The sequence below is a fragment of the Euprymna scolopes genome, chromosome 4 (assembly GCF_053919585.1).
Source record: "Euprymna scolopes isolate OS-2025 chromosome 4, ASM5391958v1, whole genome shotgun sequence".
NCBI classification, from domain to species: domain Eukaryota; kingdom Metazoa; phylum Mollusca; class Cephalopoda; order Sepiida; family Sepiolidae; genus Euprymna; species Euprymna scolopes.
Window position 1 is genome coordinate 71,644,798 of NC_136485.1, and position 21,645 is coordinate 71,666,442.

A 21,645-nucleotide genomic window follows, 5' to 3' on the forward strand; every position below is an offset into this window, starting at 1 on the left:
TTATTTTTGGCCGATTTTACTTCACCTTTATATCTGTGCTATTGTGTTGACGTTTCCTCAATCATGTCTGACCCTATTCTCTTTCAATTAACATTAAAATTGGCAGTAAACATGTCGGCATACATTTTTTTTATGTAAGCTTTTAAAACCTTGAAATAATATTTAAACAAAATTTTTAGTTCTTTGTTAGAAAATTATTTTGTCAGTAAGCCATTTAATCTCCCGCAATCACTGCATCAACTTGCTTTCTCGAACTCCTAAGTAAGTTTTCATGGATCATCAGTTGTTTTCCATGAAACACTATTCCTGGGAAATGGAAATGTGTGTGTGTGTATGTGTGTGTATATATATATATATATATATATATTAAAAATTGGAATCGCCCGATCGTCGAAAACAAGATTCAAGCAAGCAAGGAAGAAAGAACGGCCGAACGGTCCACAGAGTTTTTTAATCATATAGATATAACTTTTCACTCATTGCGCCACAAGAACTACCGCTATTTATTAACGTTTATTTATTTGGAAATTTATAAACTCTCACATAGAACTTGAATGCGTACTAGGCACCATCCTCGAGTGTCTAAGGTCTCTCTGTACTTAGGTTTTTCAATACAACCTGGCATGAAGACACTTTTCCCTGCAAGTAACCAAATACTAAAAATAACCTTCCATTTGCGACTCAAATAAGATCTCCTTAATATGGCTAACTTTGCTTTTTTTAAGGAATGTTGCACCTTCTCCAGGTGATATTACAACAAGTAACAGAACGAAGCTGGAACCCCCACGAAACTAGATGGAATTCTCGTCCTAAAATCTAGTTTTAAAAAAAAATGAAGAAAACGAAAAAAAAAAAAACGAAAAATAAACAGTAACATATTTAAATGGCCAATTGGGAAGAGGAAAATTATGTTGTTAACTTCTTTATTAACTCGGTGTATTAGAGGTAAGGGGAAACTTTAATGGAATATTCTAACGTTTATGCATATTATATAGAGATCAAGTAATGGTACCAAAAAGAAGGGCCTTTAATTTCTGAGAATTTCGACTGAATTAAAATGAAATAAAAAGTTAAGATGTTCTTCTTGCGTATAGATTCTGTTATAGATTCTATATAAGTATTTTTCAGCCTAATTTGTATGTATGTTTACGGTGCGAATGGACACACTGCGCAAATTAGATGGCAAAACACAAAACAATTAAAAAGCAACGCTTAACAAGAGAAGTTCAAAAACATATTATACGTATCAGGAAAATGCCGTATGAGTAGAAACAAATTACTTACTTTGCAAATACTAATAAAAATCGAAAAATATATATCAATTTATCCGAGAAGTTTCGCATCTGTCCCGACTTTGTCCTTTTATTTAGAAACCAGCTAACTACAATTGACGGTGCATGTCCAGATTAATGCCAATATATAAAAAAAATAAAGAAAATTATACAAAAACTTTATAATGTACTTTCCTATCAGGCTTTAAAAAAATCATACACAAAGATTTACACAAATTAATTCAGTAATTTGTTTAAAAAATAATATGTACGCCGTGACAAATTTAGAAAGCCACATTTAACATAGAAAAGGTATGACTGTGTTAACTTTTCCCTTACTTTAATTAAAGTTTGAGTTAGGTCATTTGTGTATTAATCTAAACAAGACCAAAAATGGCCGCCGATACCTTCTACCGATAAAAGTTGATCTTCTTTTTGAAAAACTAAAATACTGGATGAATTTGCGAAAAATTCGGTGTACTGTCTTTTTTAAACCCTAGCAGGTAAGTACGTAATAGTATTTTGTGCTGATTTCTTTATTTTCTTTTTACGAGCAGTATAGGGATTATCCAATTTACTTCAAAATACTAAAACATAACGAATGAACATTATACTCATTCGAGAAAAGTCATATGAGTACGAGACAATTTGCTTTATATTAAAACTACTCATAAAGTGCTAACAAATATTAACCACAGTCACGCCTTTTCTGTTCTCGGGCAATAAAGTCGACATCTAAATTGAGCGATGTTCTAATCTTTTTGCTGCAATTCAGAATTGCGCATTTTATAAGAGCTGCGTTTTCCCTATATTAAAACCAGACTTTGTGTCTCTGCGCTCGTATGGAAGCAAATAGATAAGAACATGACGGCGGCAGATGTGAATAATACATTTTGAAAATATTAAAAATAACCAACAAGTATTAACAAATTGAAATTACACGGCTTGAAGGACATTTCATTAAATTTTATTAAATTATTTCCCATATATATATATATATATATATATATATATATCGATACTACTTAATTAGTATATATATATATATATATATATATATATATATATATATATATATATATATATATATATATATATAAAGTATCGATATCAAAAACAACTAAACACACACACACACACACACACACACACATATATATATATATATATATATATATATATATATATATATATATATATATATATATTTCAATATATATATATATTATTTTAAAAATAAATATTATATACGCCGCTCCCCATTTAGGGAATACCAAAGGGAAAATTATTCCCAACTTGCATTTAGATAAAAATTTACTTTCGTATAAATGATTGAATTAAAAATATGGCTAACAAAAACAAATAAAAACCTATATATACATAGATCTGTGTGTGTTTAGTTGTTTTTGTTAGCGATACTTTATATACTTTTTATATATATATATATATATATATACATATATATATACATACATATATATATATATATATATATATATATATATATATATATATATATATATATATATATATATATATATAAGGTTTTTATTTGTTTTTGTTAGCGATATTTTTAATTGAATCATTTATACGAAAGTACATTTTTATCTAAATGCGAGTTGGGAATAATTTTCCCTTTGGTACTTCCTAAATGGGGAGCGGTGTATATATATATATATATATATATATATATATATATATATATATATATATATATATATATATATATGTATATATATATATATTGGTACTTCCTAAATGGGGAGCGGTGTATATATATATATATATATATATATATATATATATATATATATATATATGTATATATATATATATTACACAATTCCTTTCATGTTCCGAAACAGCTGAGCATATCTTTTTCAAATTTCACACAAAGGTAATTTATATGTCTGGCAGTGTTCTTAGATATGTTTTACACAGAAATTTGTCCGATAAATATCGAAAATCGAAAAAAAGCCTTATCCTAAAAATAGTCTTGCTTACTTATAGATAAAAAGAATTTTTAAAGAGGGATTTTGGCGGTTGTACTGGCAAGAAAAATAAAATAATTATACAATTCACTTTTTCTAAAATAATTATGATGTAGATACAAGTTTAAAAGTTAAAAGTAAGTATTACGTTTGATCATTGAATTATTAATTGAGCCAAGTTGTCACATAACTATCAAATTTTTCAATTCTTTTAATACATGAGGATTTACAAAGAATTTTAATTTTATTTCTATTTCGCAGTTTAAATGCTTATAAAAAAAATTTTTAATTTAGAAGGATCTCAAAGTAATTACTATTTTTTTTCAATTGCAAACAAAATATTAAAATGTCTAACTTACTGACGAATAAACCGAATTGCATTCTGGTGAATTTAATAAAATTATTTTTAAATGCGACAGTTTTTGTTTTATTTCATATTATAGCATTTTTTATTAAAATAAAAATTCAAACAATAGGAAAAATAAAATGCGTGATTATCAAAGTTACGTTGTCCGGAGACATTAACTTTTCTCATGATTTTATTGATATACAGATTCGAAGAAGTTTGCATGAGAGCTTATAGAAGTGACACCTTTCGTTTTTATATGTGAAAAAAATGGAAACTTGTGTAGACTTCGAAATGTGTACTTTAACATTTTAGTACTGACCCAAGGTTGCGTCAGCATTTTCTGGCAGTAAGCGTAGATTCCATGAACAAAGTTTCTTTCTTAGAACTGCACGCCCGTGGAAGTCTTTTTCGTTTGCCTACTTTTCAGCTGACTAAAATTTGATTGTCTTCAAGTCCAACGTAAACAAGTTCTTGATGAACCGTCCCTCTAAGAAATCCAATTTACAAAATCTCCAATACTTATGATTACTACGTTATAATCCCATAGCTAATGGATCCTCGAGTGGCTTCTGGACCTTGATAAGTGATGACACCTTTGTAAAAAAAAAAAAGGAAAAAGCAGTGAGAAAAGGCTGGGGTGATTATCCAATCAACAATCAACTATTAGCAGACAATGTTTCCATTAATAGTGAAAACACTTTTCTAATACTTTTCTTGAAAAAAAAAAAACATGGTTTCGATCATGGTCTATGAAAATAAAAAAGAAATTGTTTTCGTCATTACAAAAAAAAAAGACACTTTTAAAATTAAACTTTTCTTGAAAAAAAAACATGGTTTCGGTCATGGTCTATGAAAATAAAAAAAAAATGTTTTCGTCATTACAAAAAAAAAATACTTTTAAAATTAAACTTTTCTTGAAAAAAAAAACAAGAAACTTCTTAGATACAAACGAAAAACAAAACGTTTGATTTTTGTTTATAGTCGTTTCAATGTTTACGCCTTAAAAATGTATTTCTTTTAAAAAATGGTTGCAAAAATTTTTAATATACTTTTCTTGAATAAAAAATTATTTCATATAATTAAACTTACGATTAGTGTTATCTTCTTGTATTAAAATTTTGTTTTCAGCGAAGTGAATGCATCGTTGGCGGTGTTCGCGTCGGCCTTTTCTGGCTGCTTTATGTAAACTGCTGGAAGATGTCGACACGACCTTGGGTCAAGTTCTGGATCAGTACAAACATTTTTGTATTTTAAGTACTCTACATCCAATACTGCAGTTGTTTTCAATGTCTTTCTGATTAAATATCCTGTCAGTAATACATTCAGTTTTTTATTCTCAGATATCATAAATGATTAAAAAAAAAATAAAGCGTTTATGTCAGCGTTTAAGACATTTGTATTGCGATTTTATAATATTATCTTTTTTTCCTTTTACGTAGGTTACTTCCTTTTTGCATCAGAAAAATACAGCGTCTTTGAAGGAGGTGGAGTTCTAGAAGTTGACGTCCTCTTCGCCAGAGCCTTACAGTAAGTAAAATAACAATAATAAAAAAGTTTTCTGTACTCTTTTGAAGAAACACTTATGTTATTGCATATGTTTTCGTTCAATTTCTTAATTTATAGCTTTTTACTAATTATTAGATTTTCATCAAGAAAAATATTAAAAGGGAAGTAACTGTTTGTGTTATTGATCTCACTTGCCCCAAAGAGAATTGGAAAGTAGAGTTATGTCCCTTACAGATTCCAGAATGAGACAATCTTGGATTAGCGCATGTTACATACCTTTGTCCAAGTGGACATTTTAGGATTGAGGAGTAATATTTTTTCACTTGTAGGTAGAGCTAGTTAGTAATTTATACATATAATATCATATAATAATTATATAATAAATATCAATTGATTTATATACAATTTTTATTCAATTATTTTTATATTCTCTTTTTTTTTAAATATCACCACAACACATCACTAATCATTATTTGAGTCACAAAACCCCTGATTTCACTAATCAAAAGTTTTTTTTGTTTTTTGTTTTTTTGCTTGGATACTGTTTGATAATAATCACGATATATATATAGTTAGTAATTTATAAAATATATATGGCGATTAAGCTACACTGAATATTCCGCGTTTCATCCACTCTTGGACTCTTCAGGCTTATGCGCGAATTCTGTGGTTGTTTATCGTTTTTATATGCTCCTCTTCTATTGAGATTTTAGTTAGCCAATCAGCTTTCTAGTATCCACCGCGCCGTTCCTATCAGCCCATGGACATGCATTTATCGGACAAAGGATCTGTTTTAAAACTAGGTTAGTGTTTTTTTTTGTTTTGTTTTGTTTTTTTTTTCTGATAGGAAGGGCGCGGTGGATACTAGAAAGCTGATTGGCTAACTAAAATCCTCAACAGAAGAGGAGCATATAAAAACGATAAACAACCACAGAATTCGCGCATAAGCCTGAAGAGTTCTAGAGTGGATGAAACGCGGAATACTCAGTGTATAAATTACTAACTAGCTCTACCTACGTATTGAGTACTTTTGAAGTAAATACTTAAAGTTTACGCATAAATCTATACTTTCGTATATTAATTTTATGTGAGTAAATTAAGTAGTTATATATATATATATATATATATATATATATATATATATATATATATATATATATATATATATATATCAAGCACGTCTGGTTGAACACAAGTTATTCTTTTGCCCGATTTTTCTGGATATCTTTTCCATTCGCCGAGAGGTCTTTTTTATTTGGCGCCCAAAAGTTGTTGTTCAACTATATTCTACTCAAGCGCTTTCTATTGGTGAATCAGATTATCATCAAGAGCGATTGCTGTTGTTAGCTTTTTTGTTGTCTTTCTCTTTTAGGTTTGGTGTATTTATAGTATTGGTTTTATTGGTGCAGGAAGGTTAGGGGAGAATTATTTTATTTTTAATTTTTCTTATTTTATAGTTTATTTATTTTGTTTCTTGTTTTTCTTTGTTTTTTTACAAGGTGGTCACCACTTATCAAGGCCCGGAAGCCACTCAGGGATAAGGGTTATTGTAAGTACAGTACGTTAGTATGGATATTTAAAGTGTCTACTTAAGGGGGCGGTTCATCAGGAATTTGTTTACGTTGGACTTGAAGACATCCAAGTTGTAGTCAGGAGGGAAGCAGGCAGACAGAACAGAGTTCCACAGGCGTGCAGTTCTAAGAAAGAAGCTTTGTTCATGGAATCTACGTTTTGATTTAGGCATAGATAAAGAGTGGGGAAAGTTTTTGACAATGGATTCAGCTAGACGGGTGTTTTTTTGTAAAAGATTGGCGACGGGGGGGGGGACCAGAGATTGAAGTTCAGACGAGCACCTGCCATGGAAATGACGATAAAATAAAGATAGGCTTGCAACGTCACTTCTGTGGGAGAGAGGTTGCAGGGAAGAGAAAAGGGTATCCCCCACTAAGCCACGAAGTCTATTTTGTACTCTGTCAAGGCAGGATAGGCTGTTTTTAGCAGCTCCTGCCCAGATATGGCAACAGTACTCCATCCTTGGACGTACTTGGCTTTTATATAGATAGAGAATTGCATCAGTAGTGAGATATCTTCTGGAGCGGTAGAAGGATCCCACCATCTTTCCAGCGACCTTAGCAACAGACTTGATGTACGTGTTCCGTTGTGTTAGTTATAAAATACTGTTAGTATAGTTTTCCCGGTGTTAAATGAGATCCGTTTAAAAAGGGGCTGTAGTTTTTTTTATAAGTATGGCTTCTAGTAATTTTAGTCGTCGTGTGCAATTGTTAAGGTATCGAATTTTAGTATTGCTAGTTAAGATATTTCTAAGGTCTCAAAGGGAAAGAAAACGAAAACAACAGCAACAATCGCTCGTGATGATATCGGATACACCGATAGAAAGCGCTTGAGTAGAATATGGATGAACAATAACTTTTGGCCGCCATTTTATACAATATGCCAGCTGAAATTTAAAAAAAAACGCTCAGCGAATGGAAAATATATTCAGAAAAATCGGGAAAAATAATTTTCAACCAGACGGGCTTGAATAATGACTTCCTGCCAAAATATACAAATGTACATATTTACATTTATATATATATATATATATATATATATATATATATATATATATATATATATATATATATATATATATATATATATATATATATTTGAAAATAATAAGCGGAAGTTTCTCGAGAGCTCTTTCGGCTATCATCTCATCAGGAGAAAATCGATAGCAGTACAAAATAATATTGTGTCGAAAAATAAAGAGTTCTAATGGGGAACTTATTAAATGTGCCAAAAGTACGGGGACACTAAAATAAATTTATTAACGTTTAAAAACGATTAAAATATTGGCACAACGAGGGAGGAAAAAAAAACGGGAGAAAAGATTCTAAGTTCCCCAAAGAGAAACAATGCGTTGGATGTTTCCTTTTGCCGGCACGCATTGTTTCTTAATGTCTTGATTAGTTTTAACTCTTCAGTAAATAAAAAAAAAAATAATAAAATGGTAAGGCACTAAAATGATGGTGTGATAATCAATCCTATGTATGATGATGATGATGATGATGATGATGATGATGATGATGATGATGATGATGATGATATGGTGATGGTGATAATGATGACGACGTCGACAATGACGATGATTTTTGAACTGTTATTTGTTGCCAACACTTCATTTTACGTTAGTATAGTTTTGCCTGTTTTAAATCGGATAGACAACATACCGAATAGATCATAAGAGACGTTAATATACGTCACCGAAACAAAGCAGAAAAAAACCCAAATTGATGTGCACTAAAAACTATTCAGAGAAGATAGCCACAGCCAACGCTGAATATGGATCGAAAAAGACATTATATATTTTAAGTTCATCTTGCACATTGAGGCAGCCACTGAGGTTTTATAACATCCACCCATAATCCGCACAAAAGTCACTGAGCTGATAATGTACTATGCTCTTCAGCCGATTATGAGTAAATGCATGAGATCATCTTCACACACACACACACACACACACACACATACTCACACACACACACACACTTATCTACACGCACGCGCACGCACGCGCACGTGATAATGGATAACTACATTGGCGCCTAACTCGTGGATTGATACTGACTGAGGGCAGAACAAATAGCCACTTTCAGCCACGCACATTATATTGCCACGTAGCGGAAGGCATTAATATTCGTAATAAATTGAGTTTTCTCAACCCTCACTATGTAAACAAGTAATATGGTTTTCCTTACTTTAGTATCGAGTGCAATGACGCAATGAAAAGATATCTAGCTGAGCGGTAGAGTTTCGAATAAAAGTTAGATACACGTACCATGTTGATCCACACTGAAAAGTCGTGATAATGGGCAACATCTTTCTATAAATGATTACATTCACACCCAACTTGAGGTTTGGGCTGTTTAGACAATCTCACTATATATATATATATATATATATATATATATATATATATATATATATATATATTTAAATAAGGGAGTAGTCACCAACAATGTGTATTTTTTAACATTATTTTATTATTCCGTGTCTTGGTTTTTCATTATGTTTGGATCATTGTAATAATGTTTTTAAGTCATCGAAATCGTTTTTACGCGCGTTTCAGACGGTCTGTGATGCGTCCTCGTATGAAATTATTTGAAAATAAATATATATATATATATATATATATATATATATATATATATATATATATATATATATATATATATATATACAGTGAGTGAGATGCAGCATCATTAGCCAATCCAAACGCAAGACATACTCGCTTCACACGAACTATAAAATCCAAACACACAATTTTAGCTCTCTTTTCTTTTCTTTCAAACAATATACGTACGTACGTCAAAATCCAGCTTAGCTTCCTATTTTGGGGAGGAAGATCTTTCGGCGGATAGCGCAGACATTACGAGAGATATCCACGGACTTCTAAAAACAATGCCGGCGAAGCAAACACTGTTGCTTATTGAATTCATATATACACGTTAGTACGTAAACACTCTCACTAACAAAACAGGCACCTTAAGATACAAGCATATTCATGTCTATTTCCATTTTCACACACGTAAGCCAAAATGTCTGTTCAATTTTTTCCTTAACGAACAATGTGTATATGTATTCAAGTTCACTTGAAGTCCAAGACAATTCCTCATTCACGAGAACGTTCATTTTATTCTATTAACTTTCGTCTCTTTGTTGAGCTGTCAATATAAATTAATTATTTTTTATAGATAGACTTTTCATTTATTCATTTATTTTATTTAATTTTTTTATAATGTCATATCCGTGACATAGATTGAATTAAAAATTGTAATCTGTAAGAATATCTGAAAATAGAAGATGAATTCTTTGGTGAAATACAATATCCTTACATCAATGGGGGGGGGGATTAATTGCTTAAACGAAACGAAATCATCCTTCTTCATTAAACGATATTGCCTCTCGACATAAAATTTCCAAATTATTATCATATTTATTTTTAATAATAATAATAATAATAATAATAATAATAATAATAATAATAATAATAATAATAATAATAAAAACAATTTGAAAAATGATTATTTTCTATGTTTATAGGAAATCCATGTTTTAAGCAAGTTAACCATCGGTGCATTTTAAAAACCAACGCTGCGCATGCGTAAAGCAGGGCGCATACACCCAATTCAACCTATAACGTGTTTTACAACAAAAGCAAAGTTTCTAGAATGTTCGGTGAACATTTCTTTTTATGAAAATTGAGTTTAAACGTTCACGACGGATCGATAAAACGATTCATGCTATTCGTTTCTAGATTTTACACTGACAACAAAACATTTTTCCGCGTGCCCAGCTGGTAGAAGAACCACGATCTCACATTAAGAAAAAATTACTTACGACTGTTAAAATCCAACAAATATATATATATATATATATATATATATATATATATATATATATATATATATATATATATATGTATACATATATATATACGCAATAAGTAATATATATATATATACATATATATTACATAAATAAAATAGATCATTATATATATACATATATATACATATATATACATACATATATATATATATATATATATATATATATATATATATATATATATATATATATATATATATATATATATATATATATAATGATCTATTTTATTTATGTAAGTCTGAAGAATCCTAATTAGCCTATATAGAAGCCACTTCAAATCATGGAAAGTTTAATAATTTGAACTTTTTTCCGACTTGAAATCATAATCATACTTATATTATCCTAGCCTCATATTTTTATATATATATGTATATTTATATATATTTGTTTTAAAAATATTTTTAATGATCATTTTATTAGAAGATCCATTCTCATTCTTTAAACACCCATACAAGGTTCGGTTATTCAGTTTTACAACCCTTTTCTCGCAGTATGCATCGGAATCCAGTTATTCTGCTAAAAAAAATATATATATGCTACAATTTCTATGCATACAAGTTGGAACGATATATTTGTTGCCCTAAAGAAAACAACACTACAGCTTTATTTTAAAACGTTTATTGAAAAACTTCAAGTAACTTGATTATGAAGAAGAGCTCACATCTATTCAATGTAGCCACCTTCAGCCTCAATCACCGCCTTGATGCGAGAGCATGCCTCTTTTATAAGCGCCGGTGGGAGTTCAGCAAATACTCGGCGGATAGCGGCGACCAGGCTAGCTTTGGGGTTGTGGGAGGTCATGTTGGTGATGTTCTCGACATATGATCAAACTAAGAAGTCAAGCAGGTTCAAGTCGGGTGAAGGAGGGGGGCTAGTGAGAGAAGGGTACAAAGTTGTAGCGCTCCTTCTAAAACATAGCCTGGATCTCTTTGAACTTGTGGGCCGGCGTCAACTCCTGCTGCCACACCCAGGGTCTGCCAGTTGCCACCTGATCACCACACTCTTCAGCACATTCAGGTACACTTTAGTGTTGACTTTCAGACCCACTTTGAAGATATGAGGTGGCATGAAGATATGAGGTGGCATGAAGATATGAGGTGGCATGAAGATGTGAGGTGGCATGAAGATGTGAGGTGGCATGAAGATTTGAGGTGGTATGAAGATGTGAGGTGGCATGAAGATATGAGGTGGCATGAAGATGTGAGGTGGCATGAAGATATGAGGTGGCATGAAGATATGAGGTGGCATGAAGATGTGAGGTGGCATGAGGATGTGAGGTGGCATGAAGATTTGAGGTGGCATGAAGATGTGAGGTGGCATGAAGATATGAGGTGGCATGAAGATGTTAGGTGGCATGAAGATATGAGGTGGCATGAAGATGTGAGGTGGCATGAAGATGTGAGGTGGCATGAAGATATGAGGTGGCATGAAGATGTGAGGTGGCATGAAGATGTGAAGTGGCATGAAGATGTGAGGTGGCATGAAGATGTGAGGTGGCATGAAGATGTGAGGTGGCATGAAGATATGAGGTGGCATGAATATGTGAGGTGGCATGAAGATATGAGGTGGCATGAAGATGTGAGGTGGCATGAAGATATGAGGTGGCATGAAGATGTGAGGTGGCATGAAGATGTGAGGTGGCATGAAGATATGAGGTGGCATGAAGATATGAGGTGGCATGAAGATGTGAGGTGGCATGAAGATGTGAGGTGGCATGAAGATATGAGGTGGCATGAAGATTTGAGGTGGCATGAAGATGTGAGGTGGCATGAAGATGTGAGGTGGCATGAAGATATGAGGTGGCATGAAGATATGAGGTGGCATGAAGATATGAGGTGGCATGAAGATGTGAGGTGGCATGAAGATGTGAGGTGGCATGAAGATGTGAGGTGGCATGAAGATGTGAGGTGGCATGAAGATGTGAGGTGGCATGAAGATGTGAGGTGGCATGAAGATGTGAGGTGGCATGAAGATATGAGGTGGCATGAAGATATGAGGTGGCATGAAGATGTGAGGTGGCATGAAGATGTGAGGTGGCATGAAGATGTGAGGTGGCATGAAGATATGAGGTGGCATGAAGATGTGAGGTGGCATGAAGATGTGAGGTAGCATGAAGATGTGAGGTGGCATGAAGATGTGAGGTGGCATAAAGATGTGAGGTGGCATGAAGATGTGAGGTGGCATGAAGATGTGAGGTGGCATGAAGATGTGAGGTGGCATGAAGATATGAGGTGGCATGAAGATATGAGGTGGCATGAAGATGTGAGGTGGCATGAAGATGTGAGGTGGCATGAAGATGTGAGGTGGCATGAAGATATGAGGTGGCATGAAGATGTGAGGTGGCATGAAGATGTGAGGTAGCATGAAGATGTGAGGTGGCATGAAGATGTGAGGTGGCATGAAGATACGAGGTGGCATGAAGATGTGAGGTGGCATGAAGATATGAGGTGGCATGAAGATGTGAGGTGGCATAAAGATGTGAGGTGGCATGAAGATGCGAGGTGGCATGAAGATGTGAGGTGGCATGAAGATGTGAGGTGGCATGAAGATGTGAGGTGGCATGAAGATGTGAGGTGGCATGAAGATGTGAGGTGGCATGAAGATATGAGGTGGCATGAAGATATGAGGTGGCATGAAGATGTGAGGTGGCATGAAGATGTGAGGTGGCATGAAGATGTGAGGTGGCATGAAGATGTGAGGTGGCATGAAGATGTGAGATGGCAGACCAAAGTCGTGGCCGGAAACTACGTTGAGCTGTGCCTTTTAGCATTGAACCGTCCGGATTTGAATTTTGAGGGTGCTGGCAATGGTCCTGTTGTCATTACCTAGGGAGCATGAGTTGTACAGCGGCGCATATCCGATCTCGCTCGTTGAACATTATGCCACTTTCAAACATGATAGAGGGTTGCGATCGTCCTTGGGATTTGTACACAACTGGTCAACTAGTAGATGGTCTGCAACAAAAAAAAAAAGAAAAACAGTTTTTATTAAACGTAAATCGAATAATGTCTTTTCTATGGCGACAATTTTATCGTTCCACAGTGTATTTAAATATGTAGTAGATTTTATTTTGCATCGGAAGGTTAACTTGTTTGTAAATAAATCAATAGTCGGTAAATGATAGATTATTCTATTGGACCAGTAAGCAGATACTACTACTACTACCACTACTACTACTCCAGGTCAGATTTAACTTGGGAGTAATGATAACTGAAATATTCTAAATTCAAGTCTCCCTACCAGATTCACTTTTTTATCTGATATGTACCGGGAGAGGTCATATTTAGTTGAAGTAACTGAGTGACCTTGGCTGCTGTAATTGACTCATACAATCTTGTAAGTTGCTTCAATGAACGAGTGTTTGTGGTCAATATACTTAAGCGTTAGGCTTTTACTTTATCTTTCAACGTCTCTTCCAGACTGATATACCCACACGTATCTATGGCTTACACCACCCAATCATATTCTTGTGAGAAGGAGGTTTTATATTTATATTCATTACATCAGTATACCTTCATCGGAAATGATACATGTACATACATTACGACCACGTAATCCCTACAGTCACCTACCTTGAAAACGCTACTGTGAAACCTGACATAGTTATATGGAATAAGTCAGAGAGAGTGACAACCTTGATTGAAGTAAGTGTCCGTAATGGTGGAGGTCTGAACAGAGCTGAAAGGGAGAAACAAAACCAAATATCAAGGTCTCATGTATGATATGAAAAGAAACTGGAATCTTAGGGAGATATCAATCATACCAGCTATTATAGGTGCTCCGAGACTTATGAAGAAGAACTTGAAGTCTTACCTAACTAATATACCTGGTGAACTAAGAGCAAGTTGGTTGGTTGGTTGTTTTGTTTTACGGCATATCAACCCTTTTCAGGTTATTTAATGCCGAATCTGGTGATTCTGAAGAACGATTTTTTAATATAATATATTTGTTTTTTAAGTCGTATTCTATTTAACCCATAGTTGGGACCCTAACAGGTGCTACCACTCCGGATCAGAGTGGACCTGGGAGCAATGGCAATTAAAGGGTGGCTCCACACTCCTTAAGGCCTGCAAGCTGGGGCCCTCACCATCGGATATAGTTTAAGGTCATATCCAGGACCGTCCAAGAGCAAGAGAAATGCAGAGAATTGCACTTGAGGGAATAATGAGGATACTAAAAGGAGCTCTCGGTTGGTTTCAATAAAAAGCAGGGGAATATTGGCAGCTGGTTTGGCTGCCCCATACCCAGCATTAAAATCTTTAAAGAAAGAAAAAAAATTTTAAACGTCTGAAATGTAGCAAAAACTTTAATCGATATTAGAAATAGAATAAGCAGAACAACTGTAGAAAAGACTGGGGAAACTTAATCTATGCTAATCTCTATATCCATGAATTCAGTTACTATTGCTCTTAGGTCAACTCTGACCGTATATTTTAGTACTTATCAGTATCTCATCTCTAGGTTAAATAAAATCTCGACTTCAAAATTAACAAAGTTTGGATGATTCTTGTAATGACCTTTCCCTGGTTGATTGCCATGTCAAACTGGTGATGTGCAATTCTAGAAGGCCCAACATTCCAGGTTTTACCTTTTCTCTTTCAGAAAAGGATAGTTTATTGCTAATTGCATAAAGCATCTTTACCGGGGAATGTCAACCGGATTATCCAGGTATCTTATGCAAGATTAGAGTGCCTCCCTCGGGGGCGCTAACTTTTCAATCCGGCTTCCCGACCATGTGCCACATTTCTCGCTGTGGGAGATAAATAACTACACCAAACTATCTTAAATGCTTTTGGTTAAGGTGTTCGTCTTTACGCTTTCCCACTGTCCCGAAATCCATTATTCCTAGCTCTTCCTATCTTTGTTTTGCCTACTTTATTTCTCTTACACATTATTTAAGCCTTCCCGCCTCAATCTTCCTGGGTGATACAAAATTCTATCCAATGATGAGGCATCAATTTGCGAGGTTTATGAAGTGTAGCATCACCCGTTATTTAGCACTAATCACAAACTAACTCTGACCCAGAATTGCAGTGTTGTATTATAGCTTGCCTGGTTGATACAAACATGCTGGTGAGCTGTTAAAGACATAGACACCAACAATCAGAGGTAACCGCGCAGCATTATCAGGTCAACGAGTAGTTGTTGTATTATAGCTTACTGATGAGTGCATAAAACCTTTACTGCTATTATCGTCGCTGCAATCGTCGTCGTTGTTGTGAACTCAGATATCGTCGTCGTTGGTAGTATTCAGTTTTCAACGACATTTATTTTAAAGATCATTCACAGGAATACATTGTCTTCGTGTGCGAGAGATAGATAGATAGATAGATAGATAGATAGATAGATAGATAGCCCGTCTCTTTACATCACTACCTTTTCCTTATTTGGAAAGAACTGTTAGACATGTTTTCTTTGTTTGAAATATCACCGACAGTGACAGAAAGAGAGCTTCGTCTAGAAATCAGAGAATCTATAACTTCCGGTTTGTCAATTATTGACCTCTTGACCGCTAAACATTTCCACACAAACATGGCTCCTGTTATACAACAGCAGTACCTGTCATGGCCACATCTTTGGGATAAATATTTATATTAATATTATTATTGATATATAATACTATTTACTATTTAAGGCTGACAAAACAAATTAATCTACAAACCAGTCGTTCGACATAAAATGATCCAACGACAGTTGACATGCCATAAAACTCTACAGCCAATCAACGATTTGAATTAAAACTTGTAATTTTATTGGCCCACCGTTTCTTCTTCTTTGTACCCCCCTCTCTCTGACTCACAAACACACACACATACATACGTGATGTTGATGTTGCTAGTCTCAGTATTTCTATAAATACTATTATGATATGTCTTTTTTTTTTCAGAATTGTCTGATTTATTTCTAGCTTCCATTGATTCGGTTTCAATCTACTCGTTGTTTCGATATCTCATTGTCATACAGCTTTCCCATTCCGGTTCTTAACAGTTTTCAATTATAAGGTGTGGACTAGAGCTTGATTAATTAAGGACTCAAATATTTTTGCAAAAAGAGGGAGGAGGCTAATTGGACGATAATTTGATGGGTCAGTTCTTTTGCCAGAGTTTTTGTAAACTGGTGCCACAGAAGTAGTTTTCCAGCAGCCACTAAAGCAAGATTTGTTAAGGCATTTGTTAAAGATTTTAGAGAGAACTGGAGCATTTTTTTATAGCACAGCCAGGCTGAGATCAAGTCCACATCCTTTTGAGGTGTCTAGGTTTTTATATCATGTACTTGAGAAGGGGTGATTTTGTATAAAGATCCGCAAAACTTTTGCTTGCCACCTCGAATTTGCATCAGTGGAGTTTCTGTTTTAAAATATAATTTAGTCTCAATATGCAACTGGTACTTTTTTTCCGTTAACAGGATGTGAGAAATTGAAATACTTTTGCATACAAATATAGCAATGGCATTCAAACTTGCAAATGCATTCCTTATTATAGCAAGTAATAATCTGATTTTTTTTTTAATTATTTAATTAATATATCAGATTGGACCGAGTGGATTAAATGTTTGACGCGTCGTTGAAGTTTCTATATTCAGAGAATCACTCCTGCATAAATCAAATTCTCGTCACAAACAAACTAAACAACACGTTAGCAAGAAGTGTGACTCACGCTTACCTTTCGTAACATTTTAACAGTGGCTTTCGAAAGGCGTTTATCGTAGATACAACTGTTATCTTTTCAAACCGGCGCACGATTTTGGAAAGAAATCAATTATCACTCTCTATATATATAGACTCTCTTTCACTCTATATATATATATAGACTCTCTTTCTGCTGATTGTTTTCTTCTTTCTTGTTTTTAGACCATTTGCTAATAAGCATCTCCTGTATGTGTATATAATCCACTGGTTTTTGTGGAACAAACTGTATTCGAACCCAGAACATTCAGGTAGTACCAGTTGACCACCATCATTTCCCGCTATTTATAATAAGATTATGTTGATGAATGAATCACTCTTACAAGGATATTTGCAAATTAATTTACATATTTATATTCTCTTTTTTTATTTTGCAGAGTACCTACGACCAAAAGGAGGGTAAGATTATTATTTTATACCATCTTATAAACATCATATATTTTTTTATATCAAATTTTTCTGTATTGTCGCCTTATCTTCAAAACAAAACTTGACATCAGTATTCTTGAGTCCTTTGTAACCAGCATAATTAAAATAATTAAGTAATATGTTTTTTAACTTGTTTTTACTTAAAAAATTATTTATTTTTTGGAAACAGCATATATTTATCCGTACAAAGACTATAGCAATGCAGGGAACCGGCTGCTGTACCAGTGTGGCGTATAAGAAAAATGAAAAAACTAAAATTAAACAAATTCAACAAATATATTAAAGAGATAATATATATATATATATATATATATATATATATATATATATATATATATATATATATATATATATAATATTTATAATATATTTTAAGTTTACCATTTTTATTACTTTAGTAAACTTATTGTAATTTTTATTTTTTATAAGCTCCCGTCTGGTTGAGCTTTTTATTCTCTCCGGATATGTTTGAAAAGGAACACATTCCCCTTTCTGCCAAGAATATCCCCATCCCTACCCAACAAGAATATATCCACAAATTTGTTCTAGCTTTGAACACTTTCCTAAAAAATAGAAGGTGGGAAGCTTATCACCATGACTTAAACATTAATAATAAGCTTAAAGCGCCTTTTTCGTCTAAAGACATTATTCACCCAGAAACCTTAACAAATGGACTCCCTATAAACTCCCAAAGAGAACAAAAGAAAATTGAAAGATTGGCTACCAAATTTTACGGACTAAAAACCACTGCCCATCCTAAATATAATCCTTACCTTGAGGAGTTCGAACATTCCATGTTAAACCTAGTCAAAAAAATTAGATTTAAGAAACAAAAACACTACTACAACCCCGTTACCCGAAAAATAAATCATTTTGTCAAGAAAGTCAAAAAGAATAAACATATATTTGTCTCTGCAGACAAGACTAAAAATAACTATAAACTTGACTATCCTACATATAAAAGACTTATATATAAAGAGCTTAATAAATCTTATAAAATAGTCCCCCGCAACATTTTAGATTCTATTAATTCTGAAGCTAAATCTTTACTGACTTCTATGAACATTCATAACTCCACTGAAATACTTTCTCCGGGTACCCCTAGATTCACCCTCAAAGACCATAAACCTAATTTTTATGATAACCCCTCCATTAGATTGATCTGCCCATGTAGCTCTGACTTGGGTGCGGTAAGCAAAAACATCTTAGATAGAATTATCCCCTCTATTAAAGAAAAAGTTAGCTTTCCCCTTTGGCAAAATTCGAATTCTGTAATTAATTGGTTTGTTTCCCTTAAAAATAAACACCTCCTTAACTTCATAACCTTTGACATCAACAATTATTATCAATCAATTTCACCGATCCTCTTAAATAAGGCTCTAATTTTTGCTAAAAGAAATTCTGACTTAACTCATTTGGAAATTAAATTAATTCACCTAGCCAGAAAATCCCTTATACAATTTAGCAATAAGTTTTGGACTAGAAAAGATACCCTCAATAATTTTGACATCTTAATGGGTGCTTCTGACTCTGCTGAAGTTACAGGTTTAGTGGGACTCTTCTTACTGAAAGAACTTAAATACCACTTTAAACATATCCAAGGGGGGCTTTATAGAGACGATGCTCTATTTACAACAACAGCCAGGCCAAGAGAGTACAATAATACAATTAAAAAATTACATAATTTTTTAAATAATTTTGGCCTTTCTACAATTATTGAACCAAATAAAAAAAAAACTTCAGATTTTCTAGACATTACACTTAATCTTAATACTGAAACTTACAGCCCCTATCATAAACTCAACCTTACGCTTTTATACGTCCATAAATCTTCTAACCACCCCAATTCAATTATAAAATCGATAGTACCATCCGTCTCTAGAAGAATTTCTACGCTCTCAGCCGATAAAAAACCTTTAATTAAAATGCTACTTTCTTCAATAATGCCTTAAGAAATTCAGGATACAATGAAAAGATTCAATATAACCATTATTTTCCACCTGTATGCCGTCTTAAATCTGTAATCACACACAATATGACTCGCAAGAAACCAGTTCAAATAACAAGATCTGCTGCTATCAATAGCAATGGTCCACTCCACAAATATAATCCGAACCAACATGCTAATCGTAATACTTCTAACCCACCCTGTCGCACTAGGAGAAAGAAAAATGTTTGGTTTAATCCTCCATTTAGCGTAAATGTTAAAACCAATATACCTAAAGAATTCTTCAATATTGTAGAAAAATCTTTCAAACAGATATAGTTCAATTTTTAATAAAAACTCAATAAGAATTTCTTATTCTACTATGCCTAATTTAGCACAAAGAATCTTAGCATCTAATAACAAAAAAATTAAATCAGCCCAAAAAATCCCTTTCCCAATCCAACCAAAAAGCAACTGCAACTCTATTAACAAACATCTTTGCCCACTCAATAATGATTGCATCCATAAAGATGTAATATATTCATGCACAATTACAGAAATCCCACGCAATTCTCCCATAATAGACAATAACATTTTGCCACCAAATTATCCTTCCTCCGACCCTCCCTCTGATATAATTATTAATCCAACAAACGAATCAACCAGCCCCCCTCGATTTTCGATCATACAACCAGCTATAATAATAATAATAATAATAATAATAATAATAATAATAATAATAATTTTTTTCATAGCAGCCATCCTAACACTGATAACACTAATTATCCCCTCCAAACCAATCCTGCTACAATCACTGTCCTACCCTCTGTTCATCAAAATGGACAAAATTTAAATTCTCTTCTCAGTATAAATCAATAAATTAATATTAATTCTCGACCCCGAGCTATTAATAAAACATATACATATATTGGTGCTACTTCACCTTTAATAAAGAAAAGAATTTCAAACCACACTTCTTCTTTCAATAACCAAAATTCAAATAATAACCAGGGAACTTCTCTAACTACACTGGTTAAAAAGCTTAATTCTGCCAATACCCACTTTTCAATTAAATGGACCATCCTAAAAAAAGTTAAGTCTTATACTCCAGGATCTAAGTCTTGTCACCTCTGTACATCTGAGGCTATAACTATTATAACCTCCCCTCAAAGTAGTAATATAATAAACTCTAAAAACGAACTGATCTCCTATTGCAAACATATGTCCAAGTTTAAATATGGTAAATTTGAAATTACATAGCTATTAAGTTAACCCTTCAAATATATATCTTTTCCCATCATTTTTTTTATCTTACCTTCTAAGCCTTTTATATTTTTAATTTTATTTGTTTTTCTTTATTTCTTTGGTCAGTTTTCCATCTGATGTCTCCGTTTTATGATATAAGTATACCTTTTAATTAAAAATATATATCAACCTATTCATTTTTATTCTATGTATTTGTTTACTTATATTTTACTATATGCATTTACATACACATTTATTTGCCTTATTCCGAAGTTTGTAGATACCGGCCAGTCCCTGCCCTTAAATTGTATGTAAGTATGTATGTATGTTTTTGTTTAAGTTGTATATTTTTTGGATATGTTTTTTGGATATGTGTATATATTTATGCATGCGTGTGTGTGTGTGTGTTTGTATATATATATGTATATATATATGTGTGTGTGTGTTATTGTATATGTATACATATATGTATATATATGTATATGCGTGTGGGTATGTATGTACATGTATGTGTGCATTTGTGTGTCTGTATGTATTTATATGTATGTGTATGTGTGTATATATATAGATATATATGTATATGTATGTGTGTATATATGTATATATAGGTTTTTTTAAAACAATTTTAACTTTTTAATTTTTAATTTTTAATTTATTTACTTTCATTTTTTTTTTTTAAATATAATAGACGCTCCATTTCATAAACTTGGCAATTTATTTGTTCTTCTGACTCGTGTTTCTTAATTTAATTCTGGGACTTTCACGTGCATATCTAAGTTGACCTA

At 32.9% G+C, this 21,645-nt stretch overlaps 1 protein-coding gene across 2 annotated transcripts in view; it reads left to right on the forward strand.

Annotated features, from left to right (window-relative positions):
- The window catches only part of LOC145268417 (sodium/calcium exchanger 2-like), a 365,943-nt gene that overhangs the window by 273,318 nt on the left and 70,980 nt on the right, over nt 1–21,645 (forward strand). For both annotated transcript variants that reach the window (XM_080123977.1, XM_080123981.1), the window contains exons 7-8: nt 5,051–5,138; nt 17,637–17,658. In XM_080123977.1, the coding sequence (XP_079980103.1) occupies nt 5,051–5,138; nt 17,637–17,658 (110 nt within the window). The remainder of the gene's footprint in view (nt 1–5,050; nt 5,139–17,636; nt 17,659–21,645) is intronic.